Raw genomic sequence first — 26,682 nt, 5'->3', positions numbered from 1 at the left:
GTGCATGCATAGAATGTGTTGTGTGCGTGTGTTTGTGCATAGAATGTGTGTATGTGTTGTGTGTGTGTGTGTGTCTGTGCATGTGTGCATGTATGTGTCCGTGTGTGTGATTCCAGACTAGCCTTAGGAGACAGAGCAGGGGAGAGAATTAGACAGAGGGAAGCTTTCCTTCCTGACTAGGTTTCCTGTGTAGATCTGCTGACAGAGGATGTTGTTTAGGAGGAGTTAGGGAGAAGAACCTCTCTGAACCAGATCACTGTCAAGCTGAGGAAGAACCTCTTTTCCCCATTCCTGGGACCTCTGGAATGGATAGCCAGTGGTTTCGTCCCAAATGGAACCGTATTCCCTACATACTACAGTGCACTACTTTTGACCAGAGCCGTATGGGCCCCTGATTTGTTAATGGGCAAAATGCTTTAAGACAAACCCGGACTCAGGGGTAGACGTAACATAGTAAATGTGTCACAGGCATCGATGAAAGGTGACCAAAACGCAGCGGTTATAGTGCTCATCTTCTTTTATTATTAATAAAGTGAACACTTAAACGAAAACAACAAACCAACAATCAACAGTTCTGCAAGGTACACAGACTATACAGAAAGCAACCACCCACAAACCCAAAGGAAAAAACAGGCTGCCTAAGTATGGCTTCCAATCAGAGACAACGAAAAACACCTGCCTCTGATTGGAAACCATACTCGGCCAAACATGGAAAAAGAAACATAGTAATAGAAAACTAGAACCAAAATCCCCTAGAACCAAAAAACCCCAAACACACAAAACAAACACCCCCTGCCATGCCCTGACCATACTACAATTACAAATGACCCCTTTACTGGTCAGGATGTGACAAAATGTAAATCTGTCTCTCTCCATTTCATTTGATATGTTACGTTTTGTAATTTGTGGATGTCCATCATACATTTCTTATAATATTTTAGGAATTACAATTAGTATGATATGTTACTAATAGCAATTCATACAATTTGTTACGAATTTGCAATACATATGATATCTTATATGAATTCCAATATGTTGTGGGTAACATTAGCTAGGTGACAAATGATAGCTAGGCTAGGTGTTAGGGGTTAAGGTTAGGGGTTAGAGTTAAGGTTAGGTTTAGGGGTTAAGGTTAGAGTTAAGGTTAGGCTTAGGGGAAGGGTTAGCTAGCATGTTAAGTAGTTGTAAAGTTGCTAATTAGCTAAAATGCATAAGTTGTCCCTAATGTGATTCGAACACGCAACCTCCACGTTCACGTTATACACCCACCCGTCCTCCACGTTCGCATTATACGCCCACCCGTCCTCCACGGTCGCATTATACGCCCACCCGTCCTCCACGTTCGCGTTATTTGCCCACCCGTCCTCCACGTTCTCGTTATTTGCCCACCCGTCTTCCACGTTCTCGTTATACGCCCACCCGTCCTCCACGTTCTCATTATTCGGCCACCCGTCCTCCACGTTCTCATTATTCGGCCACCCGTCTTCCACGTTCTTGTTATATGCCCACCCGTCCTCCACGTTCTCGTTATATGCACCGTCCTCCCCGGCCAACCTCCCTCCTTTTGTTTCTGTCTTATGTAACCAAACGTAATATATCATACTAATTTGAGTGTCACAAATGTACATTAATGCTAGACATGCTACGTCTAGTCTGGGAGCCAGGCTGAGACAGAACAGGCTAAGAGAAAGTATAATCTATTAACGAATACTAACTTGGTCATCTATTTTATTCAGTTTACTGTTTCCTCCCTATTAACGAGATGACTGAGGCCCTCAGACTGTTGAACAGCATCACTAACCAGCTACCTGCCCGGTACTCTACCCTGCACCTTGAGATGAATGCCTCATACATAAAGAGTCATTGAACGCTGGTCACTTCATATACTGTTTATATACTGTTGTTTACTCAATGGGTATGTATATACTGTATTCTCAACATTGCCCATCCTTATATACTGTACCTACTACTGTCTAGGAAGAAACCTAGAGAGGAACCAGGCTATGAGGGGTGGCCAGTCCACTTCTGGCTGTGCCGGGTGGAGATCATAACAGAACATGGCCAAGATGTTCAAATGTTCATAGATGACCAGCAGGGTCAAATAATAATAATCACAGTGGTTGTCGAGGGTGCAACAGGTCAGCACCTCAAGAGTAAATGTCAGTAGGCTTTACATAGCCGATCATTCAGTATCTCTACCGCTCCTGCTGTCTCTTGCTGTCTCCTGCTGTCTCTAGAGAGTTGAAAACAGAAACCAGAAACCTTTCAATATATAAATGTAAACATTATTTTAAAACAATTTAAATATAATACACAGAAATGTTGTGGGATTTCAGTAGATGAAGAATTCATATTTTTTAGATTGATTATTTATTGGTTTATTACGTTAGTATATTATGTATGTTTGTAATAGTGTGTTATATGTGAAAATGTGTTCGTATATAAATTGTATTTTAATATTTAAGGACTCTTGGAAGATTAGTCCAAATGGGGACTAAAAGAGATCCAAATAAAATCAAATCAAAACAGCAGGTCCAGGACAGGTAGCACGTCTGGTGAACAAGTCAGGGTTCCATAGCCGCAGGCAGAACAGTTGAAACTGGAGCAGCAGCACGGCCAGGTGGACTGGGGACAGCAAGGAGTCATCAAGCCAGGTAGTCCTGAGGCATGGTCCTAGGGCTCAGGTCCTCCGAGAGAGAGATAGAAAGAAAGAAAGAAAGAAAGAAAGAGAGAGAGAAAAAGAAAGAGAATTAGAGAGAGCATACTTAAATTCACACAGGACACCGGATAAGACAGGAAAAATACTCCAGAAATAACAGACTGACCCTAGCCCCCCGACACATGAACTACTGCAGCATAAATACTGGAGGCTGAGACAGGAGGGGTCGGGAGACACTTTGGCCCCATCCGACGATAACCGCGGACAGGGCCAAACAGTCAGGATATAACCCCACCCACTTTGCCAAAGCACAGCCCCCACACCACTAGAGGCATATCTTCAACCACCAATTTACCATCCTGAGACAAGAGCCGAGTATAGCCCACAAAGATCTCCGCCACGGCACAACCCAAGGGGGGCGCCAACCCAGACAGGAAGATCACGTCAGTGACTCAGCCCACTCAAGTGACGCAACCCTCCTAGGGACGGCATGGAAGAGCACCAGTAAGCCAGTGACTCAGCCCCTGTAATAGGGTTAGAGGCAGAGAATCCCAGTGGAGAGAGGGGAACCGGCCAGGCAGAGACAGCAAGGGCGGTTCATTGCTCCAGTGCCTTTCCGTTCACCTTCACACTCCTGGGCCAGACTACACTCAATTATAGGACCTACTGAAAAGATAGGTCTTCAATAAAGACTTAAAGGTTGAGACCAAGTCTACGTCTCTCACATGGGTAGGCAGACCATTCCATAAAAATGGAGCTCTATAGCTGTTTGCTTAGAAATTCTAGGGACAGTTAGGAGGCCTGCGTCTGTAACCATAGCGTACGTGTAGGTATGTACGGCAGGACCAAATCGTAAAGATAGGTAGGAGCAAGCCCATGTAATGCTTTGTAGGTTAGAAGTAAAACCTTGAAATCAGCCCTTGCCTTAACAGGAAGCCAGTGTAGAGAGGCTAGCACTACAGTAATATGGTCAAATTTCTTGGTTCTAGTCAAGATTCTAGCAGCAGTGTTTAGCACTAACTGAAGTGTATTTAGTGCTTTATCCGGGTAGCCAGAAAGTAGAGCATTGCAGTAGTTTAACCTAGAAGTGACAAAAGCATGGATTAATTTTTCTGCATCATTTTTGGACAGAAAGTTTCTGATTTTTGCAATGTTATGTAGATGGAAAAAAGCTGTCCTTGAAACAGTCTTGATATGTTCGTCAAAAGAGAGATCAGGGTCTAGAGTAACGCTGAGGTCCTTCACAGATTTATTTGAGACGACTGTACAACCATCAAGATTAATTGTCAGATTCAACAGATCTCTTTGTTTCTTGGGACCTAGATCAAGCATGTCTGTTTTGTTTGAGTTTAAAAGTAGAACATTTGCAGCCATCCAGTTCCTTATGTCTGAAACACAGGCTTCCAGCGAGGGCAATTTTGGGGCTTCACCATGTTTCATTGAAATGTACAGCTGTGTGTCATCCACATAGCAGTGAAAGTTAACATTATGTTTCCGAATGACATCACCAAGAGGTAAAATATATAGTGAAAACAATAGTGGTCCTAAAACGGAACCTTGAGGAACACCGAAATGTACATTTGATTTGTCAGAGGACAAACCATCCACAGAGACAAACTGATATCTTTCCGACAGATAAGATCTAAACCAGGTCAGAACTTCTCCGTGTAGACCAATTTTGGTTTCCAATCTCTCCAAAAGAATGTGGGGATTGATGGTATCAAAAGCAGCACAAAGGTCTAGGAGCACAAGGACAGATGCAGAGCCTTGGTCTGACGCCATTAAAAGGTCATTTACCACATTCACAAGTGCAGTCTCAGTGCTATGATGGGGTCTAAAACCAGACTGAAGCATTTCGTATACATTGTTTGTCTTCAGGAAGGCAGTGAGTTGCTGCGCAACAGCTTTTTCGATTTTTTTGAAAGGAATGGGAGATTCGATATAGGCCGATTGTTTTTTATATTTTCTGGGTCAAGGTTTGGCTTTTTCAAGAAAGGCTTTATTACTGCCACTTTTAGTGAGTTTGGTACACATCCGGTGGATAGAGAGCCGTTTATTATGTCCAACATAGGAGGGCCAAGCACAGGAAGCAACTCTTTCAGTAGTTTAGTTGGAATAGGGTCCAGTATGCAGCTTGAAGGTTTAGAGGCCATGATTATTTTCATAATTGTGTCAAGAGATATAGTACTTAAATACTTTAGTGTCTCCCTAGATCCTAGGTCCTGGCAGAGTTGTGCAGACTCAGGACAACTGAGCTTTGGAGGAATACGCAGATTTAAAGAGGAGTCGGTAATTTGCTTTCTAATGATCATGATTTTTTTCCTCAAAGAAGTTCATGAATTTATCACTGCTGAAGTGAAAGCCATCCTCTCTTGGGGAATGCTGCTTTTTAGTTAGCTTTGCGACAGTATCAAAAATAAATTTTGGATTGTTCTTATTTTCCTCAATTAAGTTGGAAAAATAGGATCATCGTGCAGCAGTGAGGGCTCTTCGATACTGCATGGTACTGTCTTTCCAAGCTAGTCGGAAGACTTCCAGTTTGGTGTGGCCTCATTTCCATTCCAATTTTCTGGAAGCTTGCTTCAGAGCTCGGGTTTTTTCTGTATACCAGGGAGCAAGTTTCTTATGACAAATGTTTTTTGTTTTTAGGGGTGCAACTGCATCTAGGGTATTGCGCAAGGTTAAATTGAGTTCTTCAGTTAGGTGGTTAAATTATTTTTGTACTCTGATGTCCTTGGGTAGGCGGAGGGAGTCTGGAAGGGAATCTAGGAATCTTTGGGTTGTCTGAGAATTTATAGCACGACTTTTGATGATCCTTGGTTGGGGTCTGAGCAGATTATTTGTTGTGATTGCAAACGTAATAAAATGGTGGTCCGATAGTCCAGGATTATGAGGAAAAACATTAAGAGCCACAACATTTATTCCACGGGACAAAACTAGTTCCAGAGTATGACTGTGGCAATGAGTAGGTCTGGAGGCATGTTGGACAAAACCCACTGAGTCGACTTTGGACTTTTCCATGTGAATATTAAAGACACCAAAAATTTGAATTTTATCTGCTATGACTACAAGGTCCGATAGGAATTCAGGGAACTCAGTGAGGAACGCTGTATATGGCCCAGGAGGCCTGTAAACAGTAGCTATAAAAAGTGATTGAGTAGGCTGCATAGATTTCATGACTAGAAGCTCAAAAGACGAAAACGTCTTTTCTTTTTTTGTAAATTGAAATTTGCTATCATAAATGTTAGCAACACCTCCGCCACGGGATACGCAGGGGATATGGTCACTATTGTAACCAGGAGGTGAGGCCTCATTTAACACAGTAAATAAATCAGGCTTAAGCCATTTTTCAGTCAGGCCAATCACATCAAGATTATGATCAGTGATTAGTTCATTGACTATAACTGCCTTGGAAGTGAGGGATCTAACATTAAGTAGCCCTATTTTGAGATGTGAGGTATCACAATCTCTTTCAATAATGGCAGGAATGGAGGAGGTCTTTATTCCAGTGAGATTGCTAAGGTGAACACCGCCATGTTTAGTTTTGCCCAAACTAGGTCGAGGCACAGACATGGTCTCAATGGGGATAGCTGAGCTGACTACACTGACTGTGCTAGTGGCAGACTCCACTAAGCTGGCAGGCTGGCTAACAGCCTGCCGCATGGCCTGCACCCTATCTCATTGTGGAGCTAGGGGAGTTAGAGCCCTGTCTATGTTCGTAGATAAGATGAGAGCACTCCTCCAGCTAGGATGGAGTCCGTCACTCCTCAACAGGCTTGGTCCTGTTTGTGGGTCAGTCCCAGAAAGAGTGCCAATTACAAATTCTATCTTTTTGGAGGTGCAAAAAACAGTTTTCAGCCAGCGATTGAGTTGTGAGACTCTGCTGTGAGCTCATCACTACCCCTAACTGGGCGGGGGTCAGAGACAATTACTCGATGCCGACACATCTTTCTAGCTGATTTACACGTTGAAGCTATGTTGCGCTTGGTGACCTCTGACTGTTTCATCCTAACAAAAAAGGAATCCTCCACCTATTTCGAAAGTGTGTGTCTGTGAATGTTTGTTCGCCAGTTTTAGCTTTAGCCAGCACCATCTTCAGATTAGCCTTAACGTCGGTAGCCCTGCCCCCTGGTAAACCGTGTATGATCGCTGGATGATTTGTTTTAAGTCTAATACGGCGGGTAATGGAGTTGCCAATGACTAGGGTTTTCAATTTGTCAGAGCTAATGGTGGGAGGCTTCGGCGTCTCAGACCCCGTAACGGGAGGAGTATAGACTAGAGAAGTCTCGGCCTCTGACCGACCCGTTGCTTAATGGGGAGAACCGGTTGAAAGTTTCTGTCGGCTGAATGAGCGACACCGGTTGAGCATTCCTACAGCATTTCCCTCCAGAAGCCATGAGAAAGTTGTCCGGCTGCGGGGACTGTGCGAGGGGATTTAAACTACTATCTGTATTTACTGGTGGCACAGACGCTGTTTCATCCTTTCCTACACTGAAATTACACTTGCCTAACGATTGCGTCTGAAGTCTATAGAGTATATGAAGTATATACGGTCTATACACACCACGTATTTATATTCTGGATTCTGACACATTCTCACTCTAGTATAGCTACTCTGGGTTGTTTATTGGACTTATTCTGTCATTTCTTGATTTGATCTTTGATTTGATTATGTGTGTATTTGTATTTTGTTTGAGAGACATTCTCCTGCCCTGCTGGAGCTGTGTATGCGACCAATACGCTTTAATTTGATGATGTGTATTTTGTTTTCATGTTCTAATCTTGTGTATATATTCTGTTTTCAACACAACAAGAATGGAAATGTATTTTATATCTTTTTTGTGTCATCTTCAATCATTTTTAAATGCATTGATTCCACATGTGGTTGTATTGTGCTTTTAAATGGTCAAATAAATCAACAACAACAAAAAGTACTCTAGTCAAAAGTAGTGCACTATAAAGGGAATAGGGTGCCATTTGAGAAATGGCCAGTCAGGGCTAGTGGAGTGTATCAGCACGATTCTGTTATGTCAACCCACCACATATGATACAGGTTAGGGTGGAATTACCGTGGTCGTGTAGAACTATTTTCCATTCAGCAATAGATATAGAATCTTTATGAAACAGATGTAGACGCATGTGTACAAGACACATAGTATCCTATAGACATATTCAATGTAGACACAGAACAATGCCCTCTATCAAAACTGTCAATGGTGACAAGTTCATTCTTCTTTCAATGACTCTGGTGTCAGTGGAAAAAAATGGTGTTTCATATTTCTGTTGAATATAAATCACTTCCATTCCATTTAGTTGTGAAGCACATCCAATAACAAGAACACTATTGGGACACTTCCGATCACACATACATGTCCCAACTTCCCTGTCTAGTATCCACCCACTGGGCAAAAACTGTTGAATCAACCTTGTTTCCACATCATTTCAACCCCAAAAATCTATGTGATGATGTTCAATCAATGTGGAAAACTAATTGGATTTGCAAAGTCAACGAAGGAGCATTTTGTCTTTTTTTCACCCAACTTTAAACATAAATCCAATGGCATGGTGATATTCTTTGTTGATTTCATGTTTTGAATTCACATTAGTTGACAACTCAAACAAATGTAAATCAAACTAGTCGTTGAACTGACATCTGTGCCCAGTGGGCAGGGTCAACATGGGGACGACAGAGATAACAACAACACACAAAGTTGAATAAACATTCCACAATCTATATTTTGGGAATGTGATTTAGTGAACAGACATCAAGACTGCGTCTCAAATGGCTCCTTAAATAGTGTACTACTTTTGACCAGGGCTCTGTAGTTGTGCACTATGAAGGCAATGTGTTGCCAAACCTGCAACAAATAGGATCCAAACAAGAGATACCAATTCATATTGATGTATTAGCCATGACTCGAATGATTCTGCTGAATGATTCTGCTAAATGATTCTGCTAAATGATTCTGCTAAATGATTCTACTAAATTATTCTGATAAATGATTCTGCTGATGAAATTCTGCTGAATGTGATGAGTAAGAGTTCCATGTAATTTTTTAAAACCAAATGTACCTGGGAACTAGCCAATAGCCATGTCCACAGCAGTGCAGCTGACTCAAGTATACCACAGGAAGGCTACAGTCCCTGCAGGAACAATGTGAGGAGTGACTTCTGGCATCACCTCTGGCCACCTGACCACAGCGTCAGCCTGGACCCAAAGGAGCCAATCAGATCACAGCCTGGACCCAAAGGAGACAATTCACTCCATAATTGAGGGAGTCTTCTTCCTTTGGCTTTTTTTTCTTATTTTAGTCTTCTGACTGTGCCAGAGGAGAAGTTGATATGCTTCTCATCCTGGTCTCCCTGAATGTCTACTTTGAATCCTGTACTGGTTTATTATCTGACGGCCCCATGGCCCTCTGGCTGCCACCCCCTATGGAAGACAGAGTATAAAGCATTTTTTTCTCTCTTAGAGTACACTCGAAGGTACTACTGGTGATGTTGAACCCTGTCTGGCTTTGAACCATGATTCATCTTTTCACTTTCTTACTTCTTTTGAGTAGAGATGTTTCTACATATCCTATAATGTTATACATCATTGCTCAAACTCTGTTCCTGCTGATGACACTGACCCAACCCCCCCTCTAAATCAGGAAGTATTTCTAGTGAGAAACCTTGACCAAGCAGCACCTTGCCTCCCCTCTGGCTTCCTGAGAAGGCTGGGAGGAAACCGGCTGCAGCGGCAGAGCCCGGTGAAAAATGGTGACTACAGCACATATTTGTGCCTCTCAGGCAGGACCTAAGAGAGAGACACACACACATGCATGCACGGCGTGTACACACACACCCTGGCCAGATGGCCTCTGTTCTACCTCTCTCTCTGCCTGTCATTTATCACGGCTCAGGGAAGAGGGGAGGAGTGGAGGAGGGGAGGAAAGGTGGGGGGAAGAGGGGAGGAGCGGAGGAGGGACAGAGGGGAGTAGCGGAGGAGGGGAGGAAAGGAGGAGAGTAGTCAGGAGCAGGCAGCCTCCAAATTGACTGGCGGGGCGGTAGGGGTTAAAAGGAGGGTTGCTTTGGTTAAAGAATTGCTCGCAGCTTACTGCTAACTCTTCATCAATTGTTAGCAGCTTGGGCTGGGAGTTTTATTTCAGACATATAGAACATAAGGTCAGTACATAAACCAAATAATTACACTTTTACTCACATAACAACACTCACAATAAATATGTGACCAACATTTCTTCAACATGAAATAATCCACCATTAAATAAAACATCAATCAATATTGATCAAACCAAACTTCAACAAACCCCTTCAGTGTAAAAGAGCTTCCATCCAATAGCATACCGTGCTGACAATGAGCATTTATCTCTCTTGCCCTAACATCTCTTGTTCTCTCTTCTCTCATTTATCTAAACACAGAACACTCCTGCTTCCTGAACGATCAGATCACATGACGGCTAGATCATTCCGTAGAACATTCAGTAGAACATTCTGAAATGTTCTCAGAAGCTAACTTTTTTTGTGTTAGGCTATGTTTTAATGTACTGTACTTTAGTCATGTTGCTCAATAGGCCTACTGGGGTTTTTCCATAAATGCCTACAGGAGGGCAGCAAATGTAAACAGACATTGCAGTGATTGCAAATGTTTTTAAATATGACACGAAAAGATGAGGAAAAAGAACCAGAGCGGAACATTTGTAATGTTGTTGCAGGTTGTTTTAAAAGCAACTGTAATGCATAATGAGTTCACAGTTTCAGACTGAGGCAAAATGATCTCCACAGACTTCAGATCTGTCAAGGGTTGCCACCTTGTGGACATTTGTTAAACAACACACATTAGAGACGCAGATGACCCTCCCTGTTTGTTGGAGACAGATTTAATTTGTAATTTTTTTTATTTCACCTTTATTTAACCAGGTAGGCCAGTTGAGAACAAGTACTCATTTACAACTGCGACCTGGCCAAGATAAAGCACAGCAGTTCGACACATACAACAACACAGAGTTACACATGGAATAAACAAACATACAGTCAATAATACAGTAGAAAAAAAAGTCTATATTCAGTGAGTGCAAATGAGGTAAGATAAGGGAGGTAAGGCAATAAATAGGCCATGGTGGCAAAGTAATTACAATATAGCAATTAAACACTGGAATGGTAGATGTGCAGAAGATGAATGTGCAAGTAGAGATGCTGGGGTGCAAAGGAGAAAGATAAATAAATAAATACGGAATGGGGATGAGGTAGTTGGATGGGCTGTTTACAGATGGGCTATGTACAGGTGCAGCTATCTGTGAGCTGCTCTGACAGCTGGTGCTTAAAGCTAGTGAGGGAGATATGAGTCTCCAGCTTCAGTGATTTTTGCAGTTCGTTCTAGTCATTGGCAGCAGAGAACTGGAAGGAAAGGTGGCCAAAACAGGAATTGGCTTTGGGGGTGACCAGTGAGATATACCTGCTGGAGCGTGTGCTACGGGTTGGTGCTACTATGGTGACCAGTGAGCTGAGATAAGGCGGGGCTTTACCTAACAGAGACTTGTAGACGCCCTGGAGCCAGTGGGTTTGGCGACGAGTATGAAGCGAGGGCCAACCAACGAGAGCGTACAGGTCACAGTGGTGTGTAGTATATGGGGCTTTGGTGACAAAACGGATGGCACTGTGATAGACTGCATCCAATTTGTTGAGTAGAGTGTTGGAGGCTATTTTATAAATAATTTAGGGCCAGGTTTCAAGACACAGATTAAACCTAGTCCAGCCTGGACTAAAAACAGTTTAATGGGAATGCTTTCCCAGAATGGAAAACTGGCCCAAAATTTTTGTTGGACTTTTATCTTGTCAATAATACCATTGCGTCACAAGTTTCTACAAACAAAGGAACTATTTAAATATTTGCTCTTCTATTTACACAAACTCCAGTGGTCAGGGGGACAGCGGACATTTTCCCGTAACACTCTTGCATCAATAACTTTGCAGATGTTAGACGTAGCTAATTGTAATCATTTGTTAATGGTAGATACAGTAGGCTTACAATAGTTCTGTTTGGTGCCAATAAATGTAAATGAAACAGGATATAGTACTATTAGAACCAGAGCTCTGCCTAACCTGAGTACAGGGGGTCCCTGATGTAAACTGGATCTCTTTCATCCATTGGAAAAGCGTATAAGACTGTCTTGCTGACTGTCCTTTAGCTACTCCATGTTGTCCTACTTTAGCTAGCTAGCTATGCTGTCCTACTTTAGCTACTCCATGTTGTTCTACTTTAGCTAGCTATGTTGTCCGACTTTAGCTAGCTATGCTGTCCTACTTTAGCTACTCCATGTTGTTCTACTTTAGCTAGCTATGTAACGGCTGTCTTCGTCGTCAGATGAAACAGAGAAGTCATCGTCGGAAAAGGTGGACCAATACGCAGCGGAGGATGTGTTCATCATTAGTGTTTTAATGAAAAAGAGAACACTACAAAAATAAACAAAAGACGACAGCAAACAGTTCTGTTAGGAAAACACACTAACAAAATACAATTACCCACAAAACCCAAAGGAAAAACATGCTCCTTATGTGTGACTCCCAATCAACAACAACGAACTTCAGCTGTGCCTGATTGGGAGCCACACACGGCCCAAAACACAGAAATACAAAAACCTAGAAAAAGAACATAGAACGCCCACCCACTGTAACACCCTGGCCTAACCAAAATAAAGAACAGAAAACCCCTCTCTATGGCCAGGGCGTTACAAGCTAGCTATGCTGTCTTACTTTAGCTACTCCATGTTGTCCTACTTTAGCTAGCTATGCTGTCCTACTTTAGCTAGCTATGGTTGGTAAAGCGGGACAACAAAAAATGACTGAATTACAACATTTTAACATAATATTGGCAACATTTTATTTTATTTTGATGCACCAGTACATAGTATACACATTTACATCACAGTTTGGCACAGTGCATTATTTAGGACAGTTTTATAACCTTAACATCAAAACTGAAGAAAAAAAACTGAAAAAAAGCTGTCACTGATCTCACTGTGTTCTTCATAGAGGTGAGCTTCCTGTTTGAAGCTGGCTTTTCCCTCCTCTATAAGGTCGCACCAATTAAGTGATGTGATTTTGATCATGTGGTTTCTCTGAAGGGCTTAGTAACAATAGTTTAGATTTTCACTTGTCAGATCAAGAAATTAACTGTCTCCTACTGAAAATATGGTTTTGGCTCAGAGTACACAAATGGGTGTGTAATGCCTCCTATGAATATGATATTAACATTTGTCGTTTTTTTGTGATCAGGAAACGTCTTGAGGATTTCAGAAATGTATCATGTGTTGGGATAATATGTTGGATAGAAAAATGCAAAAGACACTGTATTTCGAAAATCTTCTGTCCATTTATTCAAATACACAATAATTGTAATAAATTGTGAAATAGGGGATAGTCCACTAACTCTACCATGAGTCCACTGATGACACTCTGGGTTGCGTTTTTCCATAAATCAAGATCCAAACTATCGATTTGTTCTGCAATCATTAACAGAAAGGCCGTACATATAAAGCAAGACAGACCAACCTTTTCTTTATCATTCTGCCATTATGAGGTCTGAGGTAGCTGCTGCTCTTCTCCTGGTGTTTTGTGCCGTGGCTGTGTCTGTGTCCGTGTCTGGTGATGAAAACAGAACGTACGTATGCTCTATTTGACACAAAATACTCTCATTACTCTTGTTTATTCTCCCATTACACAAATGACAATTAGAGGACACTTGTTCTAGTAATCTGAGCTCTGAACCTTGTATGTGTAACCCATAGAGGCAAACGGGACACTCGGGAGGTCAAGGTGGCTCCCCCCGACCCGGTAGACTGTGCCTGGAGCCTCTGGTCTGAGTGGACCCCTTGTAACAGCTGCACCAAGATACAGGTGGGTCTCAGATTAATAAAATATACAGATCAGGGCCTAGCAATTTTGCCTCCCAGTCTCTCATTTTTCTCAAATGTCAGTCTCAAATTATTCATGGCTTAAAAAGCATGAGTGAAACTTTGTATGCTCCTTAAGTGTGTGAACTCTGTCATGTTGGCAGCACCGTTCTCGGAGTGTGGAGGTGTTCGGCCAATTCGGTGGGAAGCCCTGTCAAGGACAGCCAATAGGAGAGCAGCAGGCGTGCACCATCGATGCTGTGTGTGAACAGGCCCTGCCCCCTGAGTGCTCCAGCACTGAGTTCACTTGTGAATCAGGTACTGTACCTCACAATTAGGTCATAGCCATGAGTATGTCTGTGTATGGTGTTACATCCTGGTTCAAGATTGTAACAAACAATGGGAAACCACACACTGAGTAAAGGAATAACTAAATTAATTTATTCCATAAATAAAGTAAACACTCACAACAATAATCAGACGAAGGTCAGTAAATTAGATGTCAACATGGAGAGAGGAATCTCTTGCTGAATGGGGAAACAGTGGCTTTATGCCAGAGCTGAGCTTTGACAAGTGTGCTCCATCAGCACTGACAACCCTCCCAGCTCCGCCCACCTCTCCTACTCCGCTCACCAATCTCCTGCAGGAGCAGTACTGAGAAGAGCTTTAACATCCTCAAAGGACCATTGACATAATGGAGAGCAGACAAAGTGGGCCTTTGCCTTAAGCAAGTCAGTAAGGGGTGCGGCCACAGTCGAAAAATTCTTACAAAACTGCGGTTGTAGCCGACCATCCCAAATAAAACGCTGGAGATCTTTTTTAGTGGTTGGAGGTGAGTAGTGATCAATGGCCAAAACTTTAGCGTGTACCGGCCGTACTTCCCCCTGACCGACAACTTTACCAAGGTATGTCACAGTTGCCCTGGCAAACTCACACTTTGCCAAGTTAATGGTAAGTCGAGCTTCTGCCAGGCGACCAAACAGTGCTGCTACACGGCACAAGTGTTGTTCCCATGTATCACTGTACACAACTACATCATCGAGGTACACAGCACATCCCTCCAATCCAGAAACAACCCTGTTCATAAGGCGTTGAAAAGTGGCTGGTGCATTACGCAGAGTAGTAGAGGTGGGAGGGTCGTCAGTGCTGATGGGGCACACTTGTGAAAGCTCAGCTAAAGCCACTTTTTCCCCATTCAGCAAGAGATTCCTCTCACCATGCATACCTTTGGTTGTTTTGTTGTGGCTTTGGCAGTTGACACCTAATTTACTGACCTTCCTGCCTCATCTGATTATTGTTGAGAGTGTTTACTTTATGTATGGGATAAATTCATTTTGTTATTCCTTTACTCAGTGTGTGGTTTCCCATTGTTTGTTACAATCTTCAGCCAGGTTGTAACAAGTGGGGGCTCATCCGGGACACTCTCTTGGTTACCTATCAGGGATACGTAACCCTCAGTAATGAAGGGTTAATAAATGGATGCACTGTCAACCATACCCAATGGTTCTTTTAACTAGTCCTGAGGTGCAACAATTTAAACCCTTAAATTAGAAGCAGGTGCCGCTAATGCCATAGGCTTTACGGGCACATTAACCCCAGAAGGCATAGCTTTAACTCTAAGGACAGGGCATTCATTTTTCAATGACCTTTACCATGGCAGTAATTGTAGAATTTACCATGATCTGATTTCACATGGGAACCACAGTCAACCTTTGAGACAAGGTCAGGCCCAGTAGGAAAGAATTTAGCCCCAAAACTATCCCTGCGACCATCACTGCTAAGACGGGGTTCCCCAAAGTGACCTTTATGCCTCAGCACATATTCATCAGCCAACACGGCAGCCTCCGGGGGGTCTGCACCTTATGCTCATTTATGTATGTGGCAAGGCGGTCAGAGACAATCTTTGAACTGCTCCAACACAACTGCTCGTAGGTTGTAACATCGAACGAAGTGCACCATCGATTAAACTGGGTGTGCAAATCCCGTGCGAACTCAACACAAAAGTCTGTTTGTTAGCTTTTTTCCAGGTTCTAAACCGCTGGCGATACGCTTCAGGAACTAACTCATAGGTGTGCAACACAGCAGCTTTAACTTTGCCATAGTTTAGGCTGTCAGCAACGTTAAGAGCTGAGTAGGCCTCTTGTGCTTTCCAGTTAGCACACATTGCAACATCAACGCACGGTCGGTGTCAGGCCAATTCATGGAATCTGCGACCCTTTTCACTGAATTTCGGCCAGAGCCTCAATTTTCCAGCTACATCGAAGGAAAGCTGAGCACGAATTCCGGAGAAATCACCTTAACTGTCATTAAGAGACATGTCAGAGAGCTTACCAGCTCTGACCAAATCTAAACGGACTTGTTGCAGCATCAGTTTGGCACGCTCCATTTCCTGTTTAAACCTTTCTACCTCCAACTCCTTTTCCATGTCTTGTTGCTGTTTCAGCCTATCATGCTCTAGTTGTAGCAACAACAGTTCCTTTTGCTGTTCAAAAGATAATACAGGATTATGAGCGTTTGTAGTGGATCGAAATGTAGGAGAAAACAATTCCATTACAATGCTGGATTCAATCAAGTTGGCCTTTAGTATGGACTTAACCGTCTCTTTCAGGCGTTTATCATCAATCTCAATGCTATATGTCGCAATTCATAACAATTGATGTTTAGTATAGCAATCCAGAAGCTCCTCCCTCAGAACTAGGAATAATTCCTCAATGTTTGCCATAGTCAAACAGTCAACCAACTATGACCGAACAAAATACTGCTCTCACCCCAATTGAGTACCCCAAACCAGACAAACAGAATCAGTGTCAACCACAATGGAGCATCCCCAAGACCTATTACTAGCTCAACCCTTGTCTTCATGCACTTTCTGGCGGTGGGTATTAATGCACTTCAGCCCGCAGTCACAGACAAAGCTCCCAGCAAGCTGGTTACCCCTCTGAGCCACGGATGTGCTCCCGAGACAACTGCTCCAGCCACGGTCACCACACAAAAAATAACAAAGAGATAACACTGCCCAATGTGTGTCAACTGCCAAAGCCACATCAAAACAACCAAAGGTATGCATGGAGAGAGGAATCTCTTGCTAAGTGGGGAAACAGTGGCTTTATGCCACAGCTGAGCTTTCACAAGTGTGCCCCATCAGCACTGACGACCCTCCCAGCGCCGCACACCAATCTCCTGCAGGAAGTAAGCACAGCAAAACCCAGTAGACAGAGCAGGGAGGGGACGTCACAATGGTGCCTCCATCTTTCAGATCGAATATGACACTGAATCTGTGTGCATCAAGCTGGCAACAATATTTCAGTTAGGGCAGGCTGTTTACTCTGAGCAGCTATGGACTAAAGTTAAGTTAACAGTAATACAATTTACACAGTTGCAGTAGTGCTATTGCAGTGAATTAATTGCTCTACCAACTGTAGCTCAGTTGGTAGAGCATGGTGTTTGCAACACCAGGGTTGTGGGTTCGATTCCCACGGGGGGCCAGCACAGAAAAAAAAAAGAAAAAAAATTGTAAGAAAAAATGTATGAAATTGTATGAAATGTATGCATTCACTACTGTAAGTCGCTCTGGATAAGAGCGTCTGCTAAATGATGTAAATAAATGTAAATTAAAACTGTCATCATACACTGATCATGCACGTTTCTGTCTGTGTTTCTCGCTCTCTCTCCCTCTCTTTGTGAAGGTGCATGTATTAAGTTGAGACTGTCGTGTAACGGAGACTATGACTGCGAGGACGGGTCAGACGAGGACTGTGAGCCCGTACGTAAGCCATGTGGCACAAAGTTGTACGACACCAACGAACAGGGCAGGACTGCAGGATATGGGTCAGCACAGCAGCACTCACCTCTCAAACACCTGCACAGTAGCGGTTCAAATAGCATTTATTTTTGTTTTAAATATTTTAGATCAGTTTAGTTTGTTAGTCACATGCACAGGATCGCAGATGTAATCGCAGGGTACACTGAAATTCTAATGCTCCCAGCTCAAACAGTGCAGGTCAAAAAAGAAGTGAATGAGACAATAATAATAATAATAATAAAACTGTACAATGATAAATGTCCATTGGGGGGGGTGAAGGCAGGGTAAGTGTCCGTAGAGGGGGGGAGCAGCAGGGGAGGGAATGAGAAGTGAATGAAACAATAATAGAAACTAATAATATATACATATTTACAGTGTAACAATGATAAATGTCCATTGGAGGGTAGGAAGGGTAAATGTTTGTTGTTGAGGTTGAAGAGTTGCTTCCTTGCCTTCTTCACTACGGTGTCCGTGTGGTTTGACCATTTCAGCTCATTAGAGATGTGTAAACCGAGGAACTTTACGTTTTTTATCGTCTCCACTGGGCACCGTTGATGTGGATGGGGACGTGCCCAACCTGGTTCCTCCTGAAGTCCACAATCAGCTCCTTTATTTTGCTGATGTTGAAGGAGAGGTTGTTTACCTGGCACCACATCGTCAGAGTGCCTACCTCCTCCATGTAGGCTGTCTTGTCGTTGTTGGTAATCAGGCCTACTATTGCCGTGTCGTCAGCGAACTTGATGATGGAGTTGGAACTGTGTGAAACCACGAAGTCGTGGGTATACAGGGAATACAGAAGGGGACTGAGGATGCACCCTTCTGGGGACTCTGTGTTGAGGATCATTGTGGCGGAAGTAATGATGCCACCTGGGGGCAACCCATCAGGAAGTTCAGGACCCAGTTGCATAGGGAGGAGTTCAGTCCCAGGGTCGTGAGCTTTGTGATGAGTTTAGATGGCAGTATGGTATTGAAGACAGAGCTGTAGTCAATGAACAGCAACCTCACATACTGTATGCATTCCTTTTGTCCAGGTGGATGAGGGCAGTGTGCAGTGCAATGGTGATTGCTTCGTTCATGGATCTGTCAGGGCGGTAGGCAAATTGGAGAGGGTTGAGTGTGTCGGGAGGAAGGAGGTGATGTAGTCTTTGACTAGCCTTTTGAAGCATTTCATGATGACGGAAGTTAGTGCTATGGATTGCTAGTCATTCAGTTCAGTTACTTTCCCTTTCTTGAGCACGGGGATGATAGCTGCACTTGATTGAGTATGTCTGGTGCAATAGAATCAATTGAATAGTCCCAAAAATGCAGACCTCGGCTCCAGGCACAGTCAAAGACACAAAGTAAAGAAAACAAATACTATTTGAACTCAGGTCTGCTCCTGCATGCTCTCCAGCAGCCATTCAGGTCCCTGACTGAATACAGAGATCTACAACATGTCCATAGAAATACATATTATATTAGTGTTCTTTTAAGTTCTGTGTCTATGTCTTTATGCTGTGACAGAATCAACATCTTGGGCATGGAGCCCCGTATAAACCCCTTCAACAACGACTACTTCAATGGGATGTGCAACAAGGTGAAGAACACCAATAACAACGAGTACAACAGGCTGCCTTGGAACGTGGGCTTGCTCAACTATGAGGTGAGTAAGACCTAGCCTGGAATTTGCCTTCACTTCAGTAAAACAATATTGAAACTGAGAGATATTGTCCCGATCGTCGTACAGAGCGGACCAAGGCGCAGCGTGAGTTGAGTGCCACATAATTTTAACGCACAGCACAGCACAGCACAGCACAGCACAGCACAGCACAGCACAGCACAGCACAGCACAGCACAGCACAGCACAGCACAGCACAGCACAGCACAGCACAGCACATAGGCACTAACTGAACCAATATCCCACAAAGCAGGTGGGCGAAAGGGCTTCCTAAATATGATCCCCAATTAGAGGCAACGATTACCGGCTGCCTCTAATTGGGAACCATACAACTCACCAACATAGAAATAGAATGACTAGAACACCCCCCTAGTCATGCTCTGACCTTTCAATTCTTGCATTGTAATTCCAAATCATCTTTATGTCATCATCTTTATGTCATTTCAAATCAGTTCTTAAATTGCACTGACCCAAACCATTCTGGCTTTATGATGTTGTCTGTATATTTGATCAAAGTTCCATCCCACATTGTGACAGACTGTTAACGTTTAGTAGCTGGCCAATGAGCATGTGAGATTTGCTTCTGGGTTTGAAGATTAGACAGTACAGTATGTAACACTTCAGCAAATTCAAACCTTTGTGATTGACCTCTGACCCCTGCATGTGTCTTTCCCAGACTATAGCAGAGGAGACCGTTTCCAAAGAGATCTATGAGGACACATACACCCTGCTGAGGGAACTGATGACTGAGACCAAGTTGACTGTGAGCGCTGGTTTGAACTTAAAATACACCCCCACAGAAAAGTCTATGGCCAAGTCCAATACGACTGTGTCAGGAGGGGTTGGGTTGGATGCTGAGTATGACAGGACACAGATGATCAAGGAGGTCTCGGAGTACTCTACCATCAAGGTACAGTAGGCTTCATGTTATACTGTAGTGTACGTTCTCTGTACCCCATGGAAAATGTACTTTCAGTCCACTTGCATTTGTCACAGGCATCGTAAGGATTGGACCAAGGTGCAGTGGGTAAAGTGCTCATCTTCTTAATTTATTCGAAATAACACTTAAATAAACGACAAAACAGTCCCATAAGGTGCACATACTATACAGGAAATAACCACCCACAAAAGTGAAACAAACCTCAACTAAATATGGCCTCCAATTAGAGGCAACGACAACCAGCTGTCTCTAATTGGAGGTCCTACCAAAAACCCAACATAGAAATAGAAAACTAGATTTAAACATAGAAATAGAAAACATAGAACCTAAACCAAAAACACCAAAACACACAAAACAAACACCCCCTGCCACGCCCAGACCAAACTACAATGACAAATAACCCCTTTTACTGGTCAGGACGTGACAGTATTTGTTTATTTCATCCGTCTTGTAAATCACAGAGGCTTTATATTTGATGGAAGTCTAAAATGTCTTGGCTGACTTTGAGTTTAAACTCCCTGATTTGAATTTATGAATTGATGTTGGTCCTTGTCCAATCAGAACAAGAGTTTCATGCGTGTGAACGGCCATGTGCAGCTGAGCACCTATAGGATGCGTTCCCGGGACCTTCAGGTGGCTGGGGAGTTTCTAGAGCATGTCAAGTCTCTACCTCTGGAGTACGAGAAAGGACAGTACTTCAGGTTGGACTGTTATCATTACACTAGAAACACATTGTTTTTGTGACTATATCTTATGTAAATTGATATATACTGTATATAAATTGTTGTGTATGTATTTGCCTACTCCTGCTTGGACAATTGCGGGATGGATAAAATATTTTGAGTTGAGTTGAATGGAATGGAATTTAATGGAATTGAATTGAATGGAATGCAGCTTTCTGGAGGACTACGGGACTCACTACACCAGGAATGGGAAGTCTGGAGGAGAGTACCAGCTGGTCTACGTTCTCAACCAGGACACCATCAAGGACAAAAGTAGGGATCTTAAAATCGTGTTGTGTCTTTCTACCAACACCACTCTTAAAGGTCCAATGCAGCTGTTTTTATATCAATATCAAATCATTTCTGGGTAACAATTAAATACCTTATTGTAATAGATTTCCATTAAAATTGGCAAAAATAACTTTTTAGGAAAGAAACTATTTCTCAACCAATAATTTTATAGGACTGGCTGGGAGTGGTCTGAGTGGGGAGGGGAAAACGGAAAACTAGCTGTTATTGGCAGAGAGGTTTAGAACATTGTTATTGGTCAATTAACCTATTTACTGTATGGTGATGTCACCATGGAAAGACAAAACTCCCGCCAATGCAAACCTGCTGATTAGAAGTTCCTGTGTAGAGTGTATTTTTTACCAGCAACTATCAGGAAACTAGATGGTAATTTTCCGTGAAGAAAAATTGGTGGGACTTGCTTTAAACTCTTTACAAGTATTTTTGTGGTAGTGGAAGAAGTTTCAAATATTTTACTTAAGTAGTTATTGTTATTGCTGTTCTGATTTCAGATTTGAATATCAGAGAAGTAGACCAAGGTGTCATACCCTTTAAGTTTTTGTCTACGACACACATTGTTGAGAAGAGTGGTCAAGGTAGCTGACTAGTGTTATTAGTAGCAACGTTTACTCATTGTCTCATGCTTAGAATGTTCTCCCACATTGTTCTAATTTGAAAGTTCTGAAAAGTTCCATAGCAATTAATTCAACAGTGTGGAACTTAGCTAAATTAGTTGATGTGGTTACTAAAACATATGTAGCTCTTGATTGGTAGTAGATATTTCTGTTCTTATTTCCAGATATGTATCGCACAGAAGTAGACCAAGATGTCTACTTCAACTTTGGTCTAACTTGTTCTGAAAGTGGTCAAAACGTCAGTTGTTAGTAAAAAGTTGGCAAAAAATTGTTAATGCAGTTACTAAAACAGCTGTATTGTTAGATCCGTAGCAGATATTTTTGTTCCGTGGACTGATTGGAATAGCAGAGAAGTGGATGAAGATTTCATACCCTCTAACTTCTTGTCTAACTTGTTCGGAAAGTGGTCAAAATGTCAGTTGTTTTTAAAGTTACAGAAAATGTTATCGATGCTGTAACGGTACCATATAATTCTGTTATTATTTCAGATTTGAATAGCAGAGAAGTAGATGAAGATGTATAAGTGTTTTGTATAAGTGTTTAGCCAAAGTAGCTGATTTGTGTCAAAAGTTGCATTGTTGCATTTACAGTGAATGGAAGTTTGAAGTGATGATGTCACAATTAAAGTGAATGAAGTTGGACAAAAAGCGTAAATAGGATCAGTTGTGTGCAAGCACACTATTTCAGACCAGTCTGCACATTTTAAAGTTTGAGTGGTGTTTCTAGCTTAAATGGTGAAAGAGGAGTAGTGTGCATAAGAAGATGTATGATGAAGATTTAAAGTCGGGACTTTTGCTTTCACAATTGCCATCTGATTTTTGTTTAAATCACACTTTTACAGTGTTAGTTTCATCAGCTGTTGTACATAAGATATAAGAAAAACACGATTTTGACTGCACTGGACCGGCTACCACTGCTACATGAAACATCAATACTAGCTAGGGCTCTTATTCAAAACAGCTCAACATTGTATTGAGGATCAGAGAGAAAATATTTGGTTCTATATGAATGTTTTTTATAATGATTTGGGAAAATTAATGAAATGTGACCATATAGAAACCTCTCCTGTTTGCAGTGATGTCCGTATTTGATGTTTTAGCAATGTTGTCTCTCCTATAGAGCTGACTGAGAGAAAGCTCCAGAACTGCATTAAAGTTGGAATCTCAGGAAACTTTGACACCAACATCGGGATTGGAGGAGATGCCCACATCAGACCGGGATACTGTAAAGACACTGTGAATAAAAACACAGGTCCGTCAACACAAACATACCGTTTATCTAATCCTTATTTTACCAGGTAAGTTGACTAAGAACACATTCTCATTTACAGCAAAGACCTGGGGAATAGTTACAGAGGAGAGGGGATGAATGAGCCAATTGGAAGCTGGGGGTGATTAGGTGCCCTGGTGGTATGAGGGCCAGATTGGGAATTTAGCCAGGACACCAGCGTTAACACCCCTACTCTTACAATAAGTGCCAAGGGATCCTTAGTGACCACAGAAAGTCAAGACACCCGTTTAATGTCCCATCTGAAAGACGGCAGCCTACACAGGGCAATGTCCCCAATCAAGAGTGTCTCCTACTGGCCCTCCAACACCACTTCCAGCAGCATCTGGTCTCCCATCCAGGGACCAACCAGGACCAACCCTGCTTAGCTTCAGAGGCAAGCCAGCAGTGGCATGCAGGGTGGTATGCTGCTGGCACGCACGCACGCACACCACAAACACCTTCCTGATTCCTATGGTGTCTCTGTATCCACAGATGAGAAGGAGGGCAAGGCGCTGGTGGATAAGGTGATAACTGTAGTCAGGGGCGGAACCTTGGAGACCGCTGTCGCCATGAGAACCCAGATAATGAAGGAGGGGCTAGTGGACATAAATACCTATCAGAACTGGGCCCGGACAGTCGGCGATGCCCCTGCACTCCTCAGTAGTGAGGTGAGGGCACAATTCCAAATCCATCCCATACTGTCTCATTCCTAGAAACACTGTGTAGATCTGAAAGAAGGTGTTACATTGCCCAAAAGGGGATTGGTAAAGTTGTATTTTTGTATACAAAAATATATACTGTATGTATATTAAAACATACAATCTACCTGCAGTGAAGCCCCCCCCGAAAAAACAAACAAAACCTCACCTTGCATTCCCCCCAAGCCACTGTCCCCCAACGCACCAACAACCAACAAAATGAACAAAATATATATATTTTTTAAAGGAAAACAGAAACAACAACAGAAAATAACAAAACATAACAACAGAAATCAACAACTGAAAACAACAAGAGAAAACAAAATACATCCAGGACAACAAACATCATAACAGCACGGCCAACTGAATACGTTTCAGTGCATGTTTGCACTATTTACATCTGTGTGTGTGTCCGTGTGTGTGCACATGCATGGGTTTGAATGCGAGTGGATGTAACAGCGTTGCCCCTCAGTGTCATTCAAATTTGTTTATTTTGACTTTATTTGTTACTTTTATCTTTGACCGTCATTCTATCCCCCGCCCAATAACTCCACTTCCATTTGTCTCCAGTTCACATCACAACCCTCAGTTTCCTTGAGTTGTATTGAATTGAACTGAAGTGAATGTTACAGTAAGTCAGTTTCCTCTCCTCTCCTCTCCTCTCCTCTCCTCTCCTCTCCTCTCCTCTCCTCTCCTCTCCTCTCCTCTCCTCTCCGTCTGTCTGTCTGTCTGTCTGTCTGTCTGTCTGTCTGTCTGTCTGTCTGTCTGTCTGTCTGTCTGTCTGTCTGTCTGTCTGTCTGTCTGTCTGTCTGTCTGTCTGTCTCCCCTCGTAGCCAGAACCCATTCAGACCCTGATCCCACTGAGTATGCCTGATGCCAACACCAGGAGGCTTAACATGCAGAGAGCCACTCAGGAGTACGAGGCTGAGTACAGTGTGTGCAAGTGTAAGCCCTGTCACAACGGGGGCACTCTGGCCCTGCTGGACGGGAAGTGCCTGTGTCTCTGTCTGCCCCAGTTTGAAGGTCTGGCCTGCCAGGATGCCAAGGCTGATAACAGTGAGTGGAGCCAGCCGTTGTATACACACGCATGCCCAAGCATGTATGCACGCATAAGCACACTGTCCTATGTATATAGTTAAAGCTGTCAAGCTGAAAATATAGTTTTGTTCTCCAGATAAGAATACTAAAACCCCCGTGGAGAGTGTTCCTCAGGAGGGGAACTGGTCGTGTTGGGCAGCCTGGTCAGGCTGCAGTGGAGGAAAACGTATCAGGACCCGCAGCTGTAACACACAGGGCCTCTCTGGTGCCACCTGCAGTGGAGACACAGTCGCTGAAGACTACTGCTGAGCACACTCTCGTTCAGAACACTATGATGACACAGCATAACTAACGGAACCCCATACATGTAGACAAAGAGGAGTTAATGCATCTTATACACATATGTCCGCACACACACACACACACACTCACACACACACACACACTCTCATACACACACACACACACACACACACACACACACACACACACACACTCACTCACTCACTCACTCACTCACTCACTCACTCACTCACTCACTCACTCACTCACTCACTCACTCACACACTTACTCACTCACTCACTCACTCACTCACTCACACACTCATACACACACACACGCAAACCGTCATACACACACACTCACACTCATACACACACGCAAACACATCCACCTGCATGCACCAGACACGGAACCCCATACATGTAGACAAAGAGGAGTTAATGCATCTTATACACACACACACACACACAGGCCTATTTAATTTTTTATATTAAAAACTGTATCAATGTATTCCTTGAAGTAGGCCTAGTTCTGTTTAACAAATAAACATTTTCCAATCAAGTTTGACCTTTAATTGAGAGTTCATGATGAAAGGTATCCACACAAAACATGAAAACATCCAATTACATTACAAATTTAAAATTCATCCTAATCTCAAGTGTTCACTAAACTGTGACCTGAAGTAGCTTCCTTTGACTGATCGTCAAACAAGGAAAATTATTCCGCCTTGTGGCCAACAGTGGGTAATACAATTCATATGGTCCTTAGAAACCTTAGGTTTGTCTTCATGATCATCTTTCAAAATCTCATAATCTCTGGAAGTTAAGGGAAATGGAGGCTTGAAATGCTAATGCCTTTTAACCGAAACCTATCGTTGTTGTTTGGCAATCATAATGTCATGATCCTTCCTTCAGGGGGCCAAATCATATCTAGAACCATAATGTTCTCGTGTTAAAATATGCACAAAATGTACCAAACATGAAGGACACCTTCTCTTTCCATGACATAGACTGACCAGGTGTATCCAGGTGAAAGCTACGATCCCTTATTGATGTCACTTGTTAAATCTATTTCAATCAGTGTAGAAGAAGGGGAAGATTTTTGAAGGTTAAAGAAGGATTTGAGGCTTTTCTTAGGGCAAATGGGGGGTGCAACTCAATATTAGGAAGCTGGTCTTAATGTTTTGAACACTCAGTGTATATACAGTGCATTCAGAAAGTATTCAGACCCCTTCCCTTTTTCCACATTTTGTTACATTACAGCCTTATTCTAAAATGGATTAAGTAAAACATTTTCCTCATCAATCTAAACACAATACCTCATAACGACAAAGCGAAAATAGGTTTTTAGACATTTTTGAAAATTTATAAAAGAACAAAACAGAAATGCCTTATTTACATAAGTATTCAGACCTTTTGCTTTGAGACTCGAAATTGAGCTCAGGTGCATCCTGTTTCCATTGATCATCCTTAAGATGTTTCTACAATTTTATTGGAGTCCACCTGTGGTAAATTCAATTGATTGGACATGATTTGGAAAGGCGCACACCCATCTATAGAAAGTTCCACAGTTGACAGTGCATGTCAAAGCAAAAACCAAGCCATGAGGTCGAAGGAATTGTCCGTAGAGGTCCAAGACAGAATTGTGTCAAGGCAAAAATCTGAGAAAGGGTAACAAAAAAGGTTGGCACAATTGAAGGTCACCAAGAACACAGTGGACTAGAAGAAGTTTGGAACCACCATAACTCTTCTTAGAGCTGGCCGCCCAGCCAAAACGAGCAATTGGGTAGAGAAGGGCCT

The 26,682-nt window shown here is 42.7% G+C and overlaps 1 protein-coding gene across 1 annotated transcript; it reads left to right on the top strand.

The window, feature by feature from the left end:
* The first annotated feature begins 13,207 nt into the window (after positions 1 to 13,207).
* Positions 13,208 to 25,095, top strand: c9 (complement component 9). Its single transcript, XM_029692161.1, has 12 exons — positions 13,208 to 13,319; positions 13,447 to 13,555; positions 13,716 to 13,869; positions 17,238 to 17,379; positions 18,857 to 18,995; positions 19,687 to 19,920; positions 20,512 to 20,651; positions 20,845 to 20,945; positions 22,715 to 22,846; positions 23,357 to 23,532; positions 24,396 to 24,618; positions 24,737 to 25,095. The coding sequence occupies exons 1-12, from the start codon at positions 13,234 to 13,236 to the stop codon at positions 24,907 to 24,909; spliced, it is 1,809 nt and encodes a 602-aa protein (XP_029548021.1). The 5' UTR covers positions 13,208 to 13,233; the 3' UTR covers positions 24,910 to 25,095.
* Positions 25,096 to 26,682: the final 1,587 nt, after the last annotated feature.

Source organism: Salmo trutta, chromosome 15 (genome assembly GCF_901001165.1).
Source record: "Salmo trutta chromosome 15, fSalTru1.1, whole genome shotgun sequence".
NCBI classification, from domain to species: Eukaryota; Metazoa; Chordata; class Actinopteri; order Salmoniformes; family Salmonidae; genus Salmo; species Salmo trutta.
Note: the sequence above shows the minus strand (reverse complement) of the source record. Positions and strands in the feature narration are given on the sequence as shown.

Coding starts and splice junctions, on each gene's coding strand:
- c9 (XM_029692161.1), top strand. CDS start 13,234: ATGAGGTCTGAGGTAGCTGCTGCTCTTCTCCTGGTGTTTTGTGCCGTG. Junction 13,556..13,715: donor ACAGCTGCACCAAGATACAG/GTGGGTCTCAGA, acceptor TCATGTTGGCAG/CACCGTTCTCGGAGTGTGGA. Junction 22,847..23,356: donor CACTGTGAATAAAAACACAG/GTCCGTCAACAC, acceptor CTGTATCCACAG/ATGAGAAGGAGGGCAAGGCG.